The 14,869-nt window shown below is 37.4% G+C and overlaps 1 protein-coding gene across 1 annotated transcript; it reads right to left on the bottom strand.

Annotated features, from left to right (window-relative positions):
• Positions 1-28: 28 nt before the first annotated feature.
• On the bottom strand, positions 29-14,415 carry LOC121951880 (neuropilin and tolloid-like protein 1). The gene is made up of 10 exons (XM_042498368.2): positions 14,109-14,415; positions 12,828-12,881; positions 11,618-11,752; positions 11,275-11,523; positions 6,302-6,343; positions 5,937-6,064; positions 4,870-5,098; positions 3,242-3,355; positions 2,998-3,142; positions 29-1,998 (listed from the first exon to the last, which is right to left on the bottom strand). The coding sequence occupies exons 1-10, from the start codon at positions 14,134-14,136 to the stop codon at positions 1,458-1,460; spliced, it is 1,665 nt and encodes a 554-aa protein (XP_042354302.2). The 5' UTR covers positions 14,137-14,415; the 3' UTR covers positions 29-1,457.
• Positions 14,416-14,869: the final 454 nt, after the last annotated feature.

The following is a 14,869-nucleotide window of genomic DNA, read 5'->3' as shown; positions in this document are numbered from 1 at the left end:
ACACACATTAAATGACAATGCCATGGAGTAAAGGAAAAAAGAATTTTAATGAAATAAATAGTCAGTCGAATAATCAATATAAATAAATCAGACAGAAAAAAATGGGATGAACCGAATTGAAAATAAATTGATGCACACAAATAAACCTCAATAAATCCCCCCAAACAAACAACAGATTTGATCTCATAATATATGCATTTTTACACAGAAACAAAAAATATAAATTTCAAGCCTACTAGGTATCATAGTGTATTTGCAAAACAATATTTGGTCATGTTTTATTTTTTTATTTTTATTATTATTATTATTATTATTATTATTATTATTATTATTATTATCATTATTATTTACATTTCACCAGCTAATTAGTTTAGATTCAAGAATTCAGCTGTTTTGTTTATTTACAGAGTATATGTGACCATTCTCTGCATATTCTCAGATTAATTTAGTTGAATTTGAACTATTGACTAGACCTAACCATTTGAAACCTGAGCAAATTGGCTTTATTTCTTGAAAAAAAAAACACATGGGAAGACCCCAGATTTCCATCATATCCTTGTCATTGATATTATTTGTTTAAATGCCTTTTCCTGGACCTGTGTTCAACACAAAACATCTTGTTTGTTGAAAGACAGGGAACAGTCTAACACTTTGGTGGCGTAATAATGTCCAAACATAAAGGAAACACTACAACATTCATCCATAAAATAATCTCAAATAGGATGAAGTCATAAAACATTTCATTTTAGAGCTGGAAAAGCCAAATAAGGAACAAAAAAGGGTGAAAAAAGCCCAGCTAGCCCAGCATTTGCTAATGTGAGCTCACTTATTTGCTCTGATAAGTTAATGTTTGCTCTCCTTATTTCTGATCCATACGTTCAGGATTTTTTTTTAAGTGAGCCAAATTATCCACAGAGGTCTCTTCCTCTTAAAAACAAATGGAACAGGTGAATAAAACGGGTAAAAGCACTGAAAATAACGGTTTCACATTTTATAAAAATCAGTGTTTTTTCCGACACTGGTCAGGGAGGAGCTGCTAACCACAGTGGCTGACGTGAAAACACAAAAACATGAAGGGCCCTAGCCTATCTGAAATCAGTGTTTGGTTTGTCCATTTTGGGCTACTCTAGAAACATGGCGGTGCAACATGACAGATTATGTGGACAAAAACCCACTCCCCTTTTACATATGAACAGCTCATCGTAAGGTAACGAAAACACCACAGTTCTTATTTTCAGGTGATTAAGCACTGAAGAAGACATACGTATTACATTTTATTCTATTTCTGCCAACATATCCTCATAAATCCTTCATGCTGGATATTTAATTCCTATAAAGTTAAACTGAAATCTAATTTACAAAGGAGTTTAAATTTCATGATTTTTAACATAACCAGATAAAGACTTCAAGTGATGATATATATTCACCACTTCCTTCTTAATGTCACCTTACAATAGTCAGAAGTCATTAGACAGTGTACGGTGGACAGTGTGGTCCAGCCCTGGCATGCCATGGTGCATCTGATGGTGATGCATGTAGTGCTGGCTGGTGGTGGGACCATCGTCTGTCATCAAATCATCATCCTCCTCCGCCCTGTACCCCTCTGCCCCATCCTGAGAGTAGCTATGCTTCATCACCAGGATGCTCCTCCGACCTGCTGGTGTGGTGTGATGGGAGAGGTGTGGCGACTGCTGGCTCACCATGACAGGCGGGAGCGGCGGGGGCACAAGAGCCCCCCCGTCAGCCGCTATGGTAGCGTCCCTCATGCTCAAGTTGCTGCGGCTTCCGTGGACACTGCCGTGCACGCTCCCCGGAAAAGAGCCACAGTGATGGTCACGGATGCATTTGGAGGAGGAGCGGCGGAGATTGTGGAACTTTTCAAAGTCCTCGGCGAGGGCGGCATCAGTCAGGTCGCCAGAGGGGGCACGGCGCAGAGTGCAAAGCTCGTAGTGAGGAGGCTCGAAACCAGGATGGAGGAGAGCAGGGTCAAAGTCGTCTCTGTGTGTTAAACAGAGGAAAAAAGACAAACACAAACACATATGATACAGATAGTTAGCACAAAAAGGTTGACAGTTTCTGTTAAACTGATTTTCAACCTCAGTCAACTTTGAGTTTAGGTGTGCTGTCACTGACGTGTGTATAATTGTCTAAGTATGCACTCTGAACCTGCAGGCATGTGATCTGTGCTCTTATACACAAAAATAAGTGAATTTCCTTCTGCCCTTAAAAAAAAAGACAAATGATTTTTGTTTTTTGACATTCATCAAAATATTTACAACTTGAAACTGCATTTTATAATGATACCATTTCTACTAAATCATGTACCCAATAGCTAAGCTGCAACACGCTGCATTTTAGCCAAAATGAAGTGGTTACACTGGTACCAGTAGATTGATGTTAAGCCCTTGTTCAGATTTTTTTTTTTTTTTTACAAAGCGGCTTTATATTTATGTTTTGGCCACTTGGGGGCAGAAGAACAAGTTGAAAACACAACATTGAACATCAACAAAAACACTACCTAAACTTTTTAAGCAAAAAGACGTCTATTTATTGATCCAGCAGACACAAAGCAGCATTTGCATTCATTTGGAGACACTAAGGTATTTAAACAATGTAATGAAGTTAAATAAGTCCATTTCTTACTAATCTAATGTAACATAGTGTGACATATCTCACATGACATATGTCGCATACATCACGTGACATATGTCACATACAGCTCATGGGATTTGTCACCAAAGCCATGAAAGTTTTTCTAAACCTACAAACAGTGGATTGTTGCCTAAACCCAACCACATAGATTTAGTTAAACTGAATTGGATTATATATTAATATTAACCAGGTGTTTAAAACTATGACCGCTAACAGTCATATACAAGCCATTCCACTGTCCATCCACCTTTAGGGACATTATTAGAGGGTGGGAACATGATCTTTGTATGTATGTAGGTATAAAGGGGGGAGAATGCATTGGGTAAGAAATGAATGAAATTTCACCTGCGGATGATGTATTTCTTGCGAGGCTGTTTGACCTGGATGATGACAGAGATAACAAGCAGGATGACAACCAGGCCACAGGTCACTCCGATGATAGTGAGGTTAGTGTTATCCAGCGTGTCCAGGATACTGGCTTTCCTCTTCTCTAGTTAGAGAGGAAACATGGAGAAGAATGAGTTTCTGTTCAGCATTAGCCAACTTAGCCAATTTAGCTGCTTGTCTGCCTCTGTTTCATGCAGGGTACCTTTGCAGTGATTCTCATCCCATGGGTAAACACAGTTCTGGATACCGTTGCAGACCAGGGTGTGGTTGATGCACATGTTGCTGTGGCAAAAGAAAGTCCCTCCATCACACGGAGCTGAAAAACAATAATGAAAAGGAGTCATACACAGTTGACTACATTGAAGTCAATTTTAATATGATTTTCTCTAAAAGTATGTAATATTTCACCTTTATGCAGTGTTAAGAATTTTTTATTATTTACCACACTGTACTGTAATGTTAATCATCACCAGATGGCGCCAATGTAAGGTTTTCTAATCATAGTTTTTTGGGGCATTTATTTTTTGCTTTGCCACTTGGAGGCAGAGCAACCAGCTGAAAGCACAACACTGACATATTATCACCTTACGAAATTATTACGGCAAACACGTAAGTGAACTTATGCCTATTAATACATTGAGCAAAAGCTGAGCCACCTTCATTTGGAGTAGTGGTTTCTGGCCACGTAAAGAATCTAGGTCCAGTGTCCACTTTGCTTTTAAAAGAAAACTTTATCCATTTTCAAAATTCATACATGTTAGTCCTGTGGTCTAAGACAGTCCAAAATATCACTAAAAATGAACTCTTTTCTAAATCCCCAAACTGGAGTGCTAAAACTCAAATTTGGGATGCCAAAAGGTATAAATTCTAAAGCTGCTCATAGACAGATAATGGTGAAAGATGACACTGAGAGCAGCCAGAGGAACATGATGAATACATGGGCACACTTTCTGTTTCACAACTGTAATAACTACAACAGATAAAGTGAATTTGGATATATATAAAACAAAAAAAAGATTTGTCTATGGAGCAGCTCCAGACTTTATACTTGATGACATAATTTTAAGACTTCCTTCTCTGGTTTCTGGCTTTGAGAGACAGTAGCTCATGTCCCCAAATACTAATTAAACTTTCCTTGGTCACGGAAATAACATATTGAAATTCTTAATTTAGTTAATGTTCCCTTTTAACTCTTGTTTGGTATCCATAATCTCCTGTGAGAAATAATAAATAATGCCATATTAGCAGCTAAATGTTCCCTTATGTTCATAAGCTAATTGCTAACTTGGTCCATCTGCCACTTGTTGCTGTGCTTTTTCACATTGCAGTTAGTCATTTGATTCGGTCTAAATATAGAATATTGATTAGTGCAGCATTAAAGTATAATTTGATACATTTTGAAATAGTTTGATTAATAAATAAATGCTTTGATCTCAACATTTTTGATGAGAAATGCCTCTGCAACGCTGCTCACTGACTGCTACTTGCATTAAATAGCAGTTCAGTTCAGTGATTTGGTACAGTTTTCATACCTGATGCAAATTTTGCTATGTTTCCTGCTGTGATAGCGCCTGAAAAAGTGCTTGCTTTGTTACTGAGACATTTCAGCATTTACAGCTAGGATAATGCCACATGAAGTAGTTTTTTTGTGTGTTTTTTTTAACCAAGATATCGTTGTATTGTCTACCTGATAGTGCCATGAAAAGCAGTGGTCTACTAAAGTACATTTGATCTGTACATATTATAGAGAAGTAACCAAAATTCCACACTAACTGTGAAGAGGCTAGTATCTTCAAAAGAAAGCTTGCAGAAAAATGGAGACTGACTCACGTTCATGGAAGGTTGTGAAAAGGATCTTAAATTTGCTCCTCCTGCTTCCCTCATCCGCCCACAGTCTCACCACACCAACAGAGGACACCAGCATGACATCGTTGGCCACCGTGGAGCAGAACTTATTCTTCAGGTGCTCGACTGAACTGTTGCCGTCATAGATGGCAACAAAGTTACGCTTGCACTCATTCGAGTTGTGCATCTCGTACTCGAGAAAACGCATGTAGATCTGTACATAAAAGGCAGAAAGGGAAATTTTTCTTCCAATTCTTTTGAAAAGAATATGCCACATTTTTTTACATCGATTTTTACACAGTGGCAACATAATTATCTTGGTTTCAATCATAAAGCTTCTTGTCTCATTCCAACACTTAAGCATTTTAGCTAACATAAGCATTGCCAGTAGATGAAAAAGAGAACTTTTAAAAGTGGTAAAACTGAATGGGTAATCGTAACATTTATGGAACTCAGTCATTTTTAAGTTGGAGATTGTAAAAATGTAGGTACTGTACATAACATGAGATACAGGTATAGTGTCAGCCTACTGCCTTAAAATAAGGGATTCATAAAAGGTAGGAAATACCTCTGATTTGTTATTTATAATATATGGGTACAATCAGAAACATATTTTCAACAATGGTACATGCAATATCCTACAAATAAGCGCTGCCTGATTGGCCGTTTTTGTTGTGTTGCAATCAGTTCTAACAAATTTCATTAGAGATGGTAGAAAGAGGAGAAGGACATCATTTTTTTCACAGACTATCTGTCTCACGTTCTAATTTTAGAATATGTTGACAGTTTTCAATTAGACACAGAATTATTTTCATGAAAGTTACCAACTGTAGCTTTAAGCGTTGTAATGTAAAGAAGGACAAAATGACTTTTAATCAATTGTTAGAGTTCTTTTAAAAAAGGATGTGTTGCTTGGATATGGTAGTAAGATTTGGTCCAAACCTTTCCAACCCCCTTAAAGTCAAAGTCATTTAAAAAATAAATAAGTGCCAACCACAACTGACAAAAAGCACCACTGCCAACACATAACAAGACTGGCGACATATACAGACCCTACTTCTTGGTGGAGCCTTGATGTACCACCTGCAGTCTACAGCTTCAGTCGCCAGCGCCCGGCCCTCTCCACTTATCTGGGTGGACTCCACAAAGCCTTCTGGCCCGCTCAGCTCAAACTCACAAACTGTGGATAACAAAATTTTTAAGTTAAGGTAATGCAAGTTTTCAGACCCTAAAATCTTAATGTGAAATTGTAGAAAGATATTTGACAAAATTATCCATTCAGCGAAAATGAGAAGTCAGACACATAAAATGTATAGGTAGTTGTATGAAACCGTTATTTACCATTAGCGGTCAGCAGGAATCAAAGCTGCTGACCTGCAAAATTGTTGTGGCATAATAACACAAGTTGAATACTCACATGGCAGAGCTGGCAGTTCCCCAAGCCCTTGGAACTCTGGATCTAGAAACAGAACATAACAATTTTAGAAACAAATATCTGGAACACTTACTCAAACCTTTCCATAAACAGGGGCCAAAAACACAAGTTTGGCTCAAGTGGACGCTTGTGCTAAATTTAAAGAAATTACTTCAAGAGGAATTTTGAGAAATCATATTTACGATAATGAGACGGACACAAGGTCACAGTGACTTTAACTTTTGACTTTCAAAATCTCATCACTTCATTGTTGAGTCCAAGTGAACGTTTGTGCCAAATCTGAAAAAATTCCCTCAAGCTGTTTTTGAGGTATGGCATTCACAAGAATGAGGCAGAGGAAAACACAGTGGCCTTGACCTTTGATGTATGACCACCAAATCAATTCATAATTGAGTCCAAGTGGACATTTGTGCCACAACTGACAAGATTCCCTGAAGGTATTCTTAAGATATTGTGTTTAAAAGAATGGGACTGACACCCCAAATATATAATGCCTCTAGCATCAGCCATTGTTGCCACGAAGGCATAAAAACTTTGAGCAGCAGGGCCAGTGAGTTGGAGGTGGAACAGAAATGCACATATCTGACACATTTTCTCCACTTTTCTCTTTCCATGTACCATCTAGTACAAGCACAAGCACACCAGCTTGAGAAGAAGATACTATACAATACATCCGTTCAATTTGCTGCCAGCTATCTGTGCCCCAGATTTTAAAATACAAATACAAATACTGCAACAAATTTGGTCTGGGGATAGAGAAAACAATCTAGGACAAAGACTAAAATGCAGAATGAAAATGATAATATCAAAACATATTGCAAAACAAAATAAAAACACAGCTGGCCAAGGCTTACATCATTTGTGTCCGGGCACATTGCCTCCGCCCTCATTTAAACTCCCCTGAAACCCTTATGCCCTTCATCAAAAAAGAAAAACACACACTTCACATTAGAAAGGGAAGAGAAATTGTGTTCTAAACCTTTGTGCTGATGAATCTACTTGCTAGGTGGATTATTAATCCTGATGTACCGGCTTAGTTCGAGACAGATTAGGCCCCAACAGCAGTGGCAACCTTGTGATAAAAATGTTACTTTTTTGTTTTCTAAATTCTACCAAAGCAACCAGTTTGACAATATATGAGAGAGACTTAAATAATATACTAAATAATACAGCATACACAACTGTCCCTAAATCAAGTACAGGTTAAAAAAGGTGTTTTAAAAGACATGGGGTGGACTGGAGAGTGAGTTAATTTAAAAAACCATAATATCCCTAATTTAAAAAATTTTTGTCATTCATAATGCAATAAACTGGTCAGTAGCTATGATGTAAGGAGAGCAGGTGATGGACTCCACGGAGGCTCAAATCAACAAGGACTCTTAATAATCCTCTCATGTTTCTTAACTGTGCCTCTGCTTCAGGGTTGTCCAGATTATTCACATTCATTCCTATGTGTGTGTGTGTGTGTGTGTGTGTGTGTTCCCAGTGGTTTTATACCCAATATGAAAAAAAAGTAAGATGAGATGAAAGCAACATATAGGATGGTTTAAGTAAATCCTCTGCTACTGTTATTCAGCTTAAAGGTTTATGGTACAAACAAGAACACTGACATTGTATTTATCTTTGTTCAATCAACGAAAAAAGATTAATACAACACACAGACGTACATATACATGAATGTAAATTAAAATATCCACAGCCACAAATAGATTTAAATAGAAATTTAGATTTTTTTGGAGCTGCGTCTTTTTATTAGGAGGATTGTTGAAATACATACACCTTTGTGCATTGCACCACACCCTCGGAGCACAGAATGTACTCTGGGCACAGATGGAGCAGCAAAATGTTACATGCATTGCAAGCGAAACTTTCCGTCATTCTGCATTCACTCGCAGCAGCTGCTCCTCTCATCCATAAATTTGATCAGCCCTGACAGATCAGTTATCCACCCCATGACTCACAAACTGTTACTAAGGGAAAAAAATGTACTGCAGGAATTGAACGATGCCATCAGCAGCAATATCACCAAGCAACCGGACTGAATCTTCATAGTAGATGCTGATTTTAATCAACTCAACCTTCAACTCCAAAGAAGTAGCAGGATCAAGGATAATTATACTTTCTTTTCTTAAACTTTGTTTAAAAAATGAACAATAAATCTACCTTCTAAAAAGCAAAACAACAAAACAAGCTGTAAACAAAAAGTTACATAATGCCTTTATATGGCTAATTTGTTAGCAGTTTCTTACAGACAAGTCCAGCATTTACAAACAACATTAACATTCATTTGCTGTAATGTTTGTGTCCATATACAATAAGTTCAACAGTCACTGAAAACAGCACCTAAAAATGTTGCTCATGAGAACTGTCAGGCTAAACCTGGTCAATAACGATGCAAGGCCAAAAACCAAACCAATGTGCCATAGACACCATGTTGGCTCCCCCGCTGGGTCTCTTGGTGATCTTTTAGAGGTTGTGACACATACCCCCGGATGGCTGGCTGCAGTATAGGTCATAAACCCCACCCCCTCCATGTCAGCAAACGGGATGTGGGGCAAACTAAAACCTCACAGTACACGCCAAAAAAATTCTTTAAAGGTGCTTTCTGTCATTTAAGTGAAAAAGCAATAAGTTTGGTTTTAATTATTTATTTGATTTAATAAAAAGGGGATTTGACGTAATGATTGACAACTGTGAGTGCCAATCGGTGTGCTCGCCTTCAATGAAGCTGCTCATGATTGGTCGGATGTGTGTATGGGTAGGAAACTTGATTATGTCACCAGCGCGGGATGTCAGAAATGTCACTTATTCATAAGTAAGAGCCTGCATGTCCCAGTCTTGCAGCTATTCAGAAGATTACCGTTTTGTCATAAAGCTGATCAGATTGCCTCCAGTAGCTGAAATTAATTCAAACAAGTAAATACTATCATGTTCACTTTATGAGGTTTAAAACAAAAACAAATTTCATGAAAATCAGTTCATTAAGCGAGTAACAGTCGATTCTGAAGTGAAATCTGCATCTCTCATGACACATGTAATTCTTTATTAGTAGAGTTTGACCTCTACAATAATGCAGCTGTGCAGACAGGCGTCACACTGGGAATGTGATATCTACGTGTCTATACTGATAGGTCAGTCTCTGTTATCAGTTTCTATAGGAGTGACTGTGGCAAAAAAAGTGGAAAATACGATAATTTTTCCATTTCATTTTGCATTTCTGATAAATTGTTGTTCCTCTATCGTACCAGCTGGCGCTACGTCTGGCTGGCAGGGAGTGATGTTTGGAGTATTACTACAACTCTAAGCCTTCCGACTCCTTTCCTTGGCACTCTCTCCTAGTCCACCACCCTGCTGCGAGTTTGACATTGTCGCCTGCCACATGCCAAACTGGCTACCCCTTTTACACAGTTTCTCCCTCTCAGTTTGTGCCCCATTCGGCCAGTCATACAGTCCAATTGAAACACATATTTGCATGCACAACTGACACATGTATTTCCCAGTGCCACATTGTGATATACACCAGATCAATACCGCAGAGAAACCCAGGAATCCTTCAATTTAAAGGCTAGTGGTAGTGTAGTTTTTAATTGTGCATATGAGGTCAAAAAGTTACATCGTGCAACTTTAATACTGGTCTGGTGGCATGCTGCTGGGAAAGTATTCTCATTTCCATTTGTAGTGCAGGCACACCAGCTGCAGCTGACGAGGGAAGAGGAGGGCAGCATTTATTCAATACACACGCGCACGCACACACACACACACACACACACACACACACAAAGTTAATGAAAGCTTGTCTTCAGGGGAATACAGCTTGTCAGTGCTGAGCCGCAGTAGCAGCTTAAGGGAGTCCGAGGCAGAGGCTTCATTAACGGCAGATTTTATAGGCCACCTACACTGACGGGGGGCAAAGATTAATCTGCATCCCTCTGTCCACCCAACCACCCCTCTTTCTTTTTTTCTTTCTTTCTTTCTTGACATGATAGAGCATCATGTACATTATCTTTTTATCCGCACGGGATGTTCCAGTTTTAGCCTACAGTTTGTGAGTCCCTCCCACACACTCAAGTTTTGATATTGCTGCAGGGGCTGATGTTGTTTTCCTGTGCATATGAGGTTTGATGCTATTTTTCTGCAAATATCAGACTTTTTTTCTATCATTTCACAAAATTTTACAGTATGGTTACCTTACTCTCCAGAGTTAACAACTTACTGAGCATACTAATGCATTTATCCTAAAAGCGTGAAGTACCCCTTTAAGTTTCTGTCATTTCCTATAACTGCTTGTCCTCGTAAGGGTCGCGGGCCCCTTTAAGTTGATACATTTAATTATTGGCAGATCAGAACGAGCTTTTTTCTGTTTACATCAAGTTTAATGAGTCTCCCCTGCCAAATGCTAATCTCCTGTCTAATTCCACTAATCATTGGTGGCAGGAGAGAATTAATTTAACAACATGTGCTTACACACATCTTTAATAACTGCAGTAATTTGAAAGGATCAGTGCACACTATGTTGACCAAGACTTGGAATACAATATCATTTCTATTTAAGCATGTTATTGCCACATAAGGGATATTAAGAATTTACCCTTAACTTTTTGTTGAGTTATTTTATGCTGTTATTTATTTATTTAGATTTTATTAGCACACGATATGTGATTTAAACAAATTGGCCAAAATGCCAAATTGAGGCTTCAAAACAGTCCACAAATCAATGGGTGATGTCATGATGACTGCATCCATTATTTTCATGCAGTCTAGGGACGAAACAGCATGAGTGCCACCGCAGCAAAAAAGAGAAAGCAATAAAGGTAAATCTTTTGGCACAGTGCAATTCAGCTCCACCGAGCAACTGTGTATTTACCAATTTAATATATATGAGGATGCGTTTCCGGTAGAGTCCTTTGTAGCATTAATGGCCTATTAAACTGTTTACCTTATCACCCATCACTCACCTTGTGTGAAGTTATACCGGGCAGAGAAACCGATGGCCTCCAGTTCACCATCAGCCACAAACTTGATGTACAGGTACCTCCCACTTGAGCGGACATACGCTGGGCTTTCCTGCCCACAGAAGCGACCAATGATGGGCGAGAAACCAAAGGGTCCATCGCGGACCTCGATGTGGTCGAACTTACACTCCCAGGACGGCTCAATGGAATACTTTTCATCGAAGAACAAGTCGATGCACTGTCGAGGGGAGGCTGGAGCAGGAGGAGAGGTTGAGAACAGGTGAGATAAAAGCAGGAAGAGTGGAAAGTGAGGAAAAGGCTAAAAGAAAGGATGGAGAGCCCGCACCTTCTATAATGTAGATACATTCCCTCTCAGGCGGGTATTTCTCAGGGTAATTAGGGGAGGTGAAAAACCCTCCATCAGGCTCCTTTACCCAGGTCCCACACTGCCCAGCTGGTGTCACACCTGAGTTGTTCTTCACTGGAAACACAGGCAGACATTGTACAGTCAGATGTTCAGTTGGAGAGCTGTTTGTTTTTAGCATTTCTTACCTTTAAAAGTCTCAAAATGCAGTTGAGAGTATGTGCAAAGATTGTATAAACTGCATTTTATTTTTTTACACATAAAAGCAATTTTTCAAATTAGCTTGATCAAGACTATACACTCCGTAGTCTGAACTACCACTCTACTTGACTCATGCTTTTCATGCCACTTTATACCTCTATTCCACTATGTTTCAGAGAACATTGTACTTTTCTACTTTACTAAATTTATCTGAAAGTTGTAGTTATTTTACAAAGTAAAATTTTTGCATAAAAAGCATAAGATGAGTTTATAAAATGATTTTTATATAGGCCTAGATTACACTACCCAACAGTTAATACATGTACAACTGAAATGATTAGTCAATTAATCAACAAGGTGAATGACAGAAAATTCATTGGTTCTTTAATTTGTGAATATTATTTAGTGTTTTCTGCAGAATCATTAAGTAATACTTTAAGTTTAAATTTTAAGTAACTGCTACAAGCTCTCCTTCTTCCCAACTTCCATAGCTCTACTTGCTAAGCAACCCGCTCAATTTTGGCACTTTAACAGTTCTAGCGAGTCTTGGTGTGCAGTTATTGTGATTTTATTATTTTATTCTTTTATCATGTACCTGCTATTTTTTTGCGGTGTCATAGCTTTCTGACTTTTAACTTATCTTGCTTTTATAAGTTATTTTATTGGCTTTTATCCTTGTTTGATAGCTGCTATTTTATATTTGCTATTATCGATATTTCAGTCCACTTTAATCCTTGTGGAAGAGCATTGCCATTATTTTTTATTTTTTTTCGCCATTATCATTGATATTTTCCTTGAAGTACATGTTCTTGATTAAACTTTTACCAAAATAACATATTCAATGCAGGACTTAACAGAACAAAGTATTTTCCAAGTGTGGTATTTTAACTAAAGAGAAGGAACAAAATACTTCCTCCACACTTACAGATAATACTGTAAGTCCTAAAATGCAAAATGGTGAAGAATGAACAGTGAGGATGTGATACAATACCTTGAGCTTTTATTTTGGTACCTGACAGCACAGGTGGGACGAGGCTTGCTAAAGCTGAGAGGAGAAGAGATTAAAGATGGTTTTTCTTTCTTTTTTTCAATTTATCAGAAATCTAAACCTCTTAAAAATATAGTCTTTAACCCTTTAAAACCCGGGCAAATGCCTAATTTCTTTCAAAAACATGGGAAGAAGAAAGAAGAAATGACCCAAAACTAGCAATAAATTGTAAAAAGTACAAAAAAATTACCTGAAAATTAGCCCCCCCAAAAAAATAAAAAAACATCACACAAAGAAACAAAAAACAAGTGAAAAACCAAGTAAAACAACAACAAATAAAACAAGGATTTGACCTAAAAAAACTGCTTAAGAATTAGAATAATGCTGTAAAATTTATGTAAATATATAATTATGATAAATAGTTCTCTGGATATTTTCCCTAGGTTGTTTTTTTTTTTTTAAATAGTTTTCTAAATCTCCTACCTCCTCGCAATTTTGGAAAAATGTATTGTCAAGTTGATCATTGCTTTTTTTTTCCATTTTTGAAAGACATCAAACCAATTTGCTCAGGGTTCAAATGTTTAAATACTGAAGAGGGGTGATAGAACAGAAAAAAAGTACAAGAAATAAAATTGTTGAACAGCTATTTGCACCAGATGTTAAAAGCAGACCATTGACACACTATGTGACTATATAATTATTTACCTTTTAGAACCTGAATGGATATAAATTTTGTTGTACTGCATTGAAACAATTTTCATAAGCATATAAATCTATGGAGCTTTAGAAAATTGGTTTGATTTCTTTTGAAAACATGGAAAAAAGGCAATGAGCAACTTGACAAGAAATGTGCAAAAAAGAAAAAAATGAGAAGAAAATGACTTGAATGACTCGTGGGAACATTTTTAGATATTATCCAAAAAGGTTTAGTAAACTATTTTTATAAATCTTTTAAATTCTATATTTAAAATTATGTTACAGGAAGAAAAAAAATCTTCTTTTTGCAATTTCTTAAGGTAATTTTCTTGACTGAAAAGAAAAACTTTTCTTTCTTTCTTTTCTCTTTATTTCTTCTAACTTTTTTAAATGTCTTGCTAGTTTTTGTGCCATTTCTTGATAGGTGCTCATTGCTTTCTCCCCAATGTTTTTTAAGGACATCAAGCCAAATTGCTGGTTTCAAAGGTTAAATTTAGGGCTAATATTCTTTTTTTTCTTGAAAGCATGTAATTTGATACCTCCACAAACATTCTACATGATCAAAGATGATAACAGCTGTGAACTTACCAATGGGCAGCAGAAGTTTGTGCACCATTTCTGTTCCCTGAGGCTTTGTAGCTGTGTCTCAAATAATGCCATTAAACACTTTTGAAGTCAAACGTCCCTTTATTGGGGAAATGTCCTTCAGCCCATCAGTTCTTCACAAAAATGCGCCAAATCCGATAGCAAAGAGTTCGACATTTTCCTCCCTCTCTGTCTGTCTCCCCAGGAGCTCAAAGGATTATTCTCCCGTCCGCTACAAACCTTCAATATTTTTCCTCCACCTTTCGGCTGCATTAATCCTCTCACAAGATATACGCTCATTGACAAAGCTGCGCCCGTTTATAGCTGGCTGAGGCAACTGAAAACTGTCCTTTCGCTCGCTGTGTGTGTGTGTGTGTGTGTGTGTGTGTGTGCATGCGTGCGTGTATCATTCAGTGAAGGGTTGTCCAAGTTTATCCTCCAGGGAGTCACACAATCAGCAGCATTATCAAAATTTAAATTTAATAAAAACTAATGTTTTAGAAATGCAGTTTACTCTATTAATCTACTGTCATTTTTAAAATGTGAAAGTTTTAAACAGATTAAGAATACATTTGAATCCACTTGGACTTTCTGCATATTTAGATTCTTAAAGACCCAGCATGTAGAATTTCGGAAAATCTATTGGCAGAAATGCTACTTAATATTCACAACTATGTTTTCATTTGTTTATGATCACCATGCAATGGTTGTGTTTTTATTACCTTAGATTGAGCTTTTATATCTACGTACAGAGCACGGATTTA

The sequence above is a fragment of the Plectropomus leopardus genome, chromosome 12 (assembly GCF_026936395.1).
Source record: "Plectropomus leopardus strain MGB_pleo_1.0 chromosome 12, ASM2693639v1, whole genome shotgun sequence".
Lineage (NCBI taxonomy): Eukaryota > Metazoa > Chordata > Actinopteri > Perciformes > Serranidae > Plectropomus > Plectropomus leopardus.
Note: the sequence above shows the minus strand (reverse complement) of the source record. Positions and strands in the feature narration are given on the sequence as shown.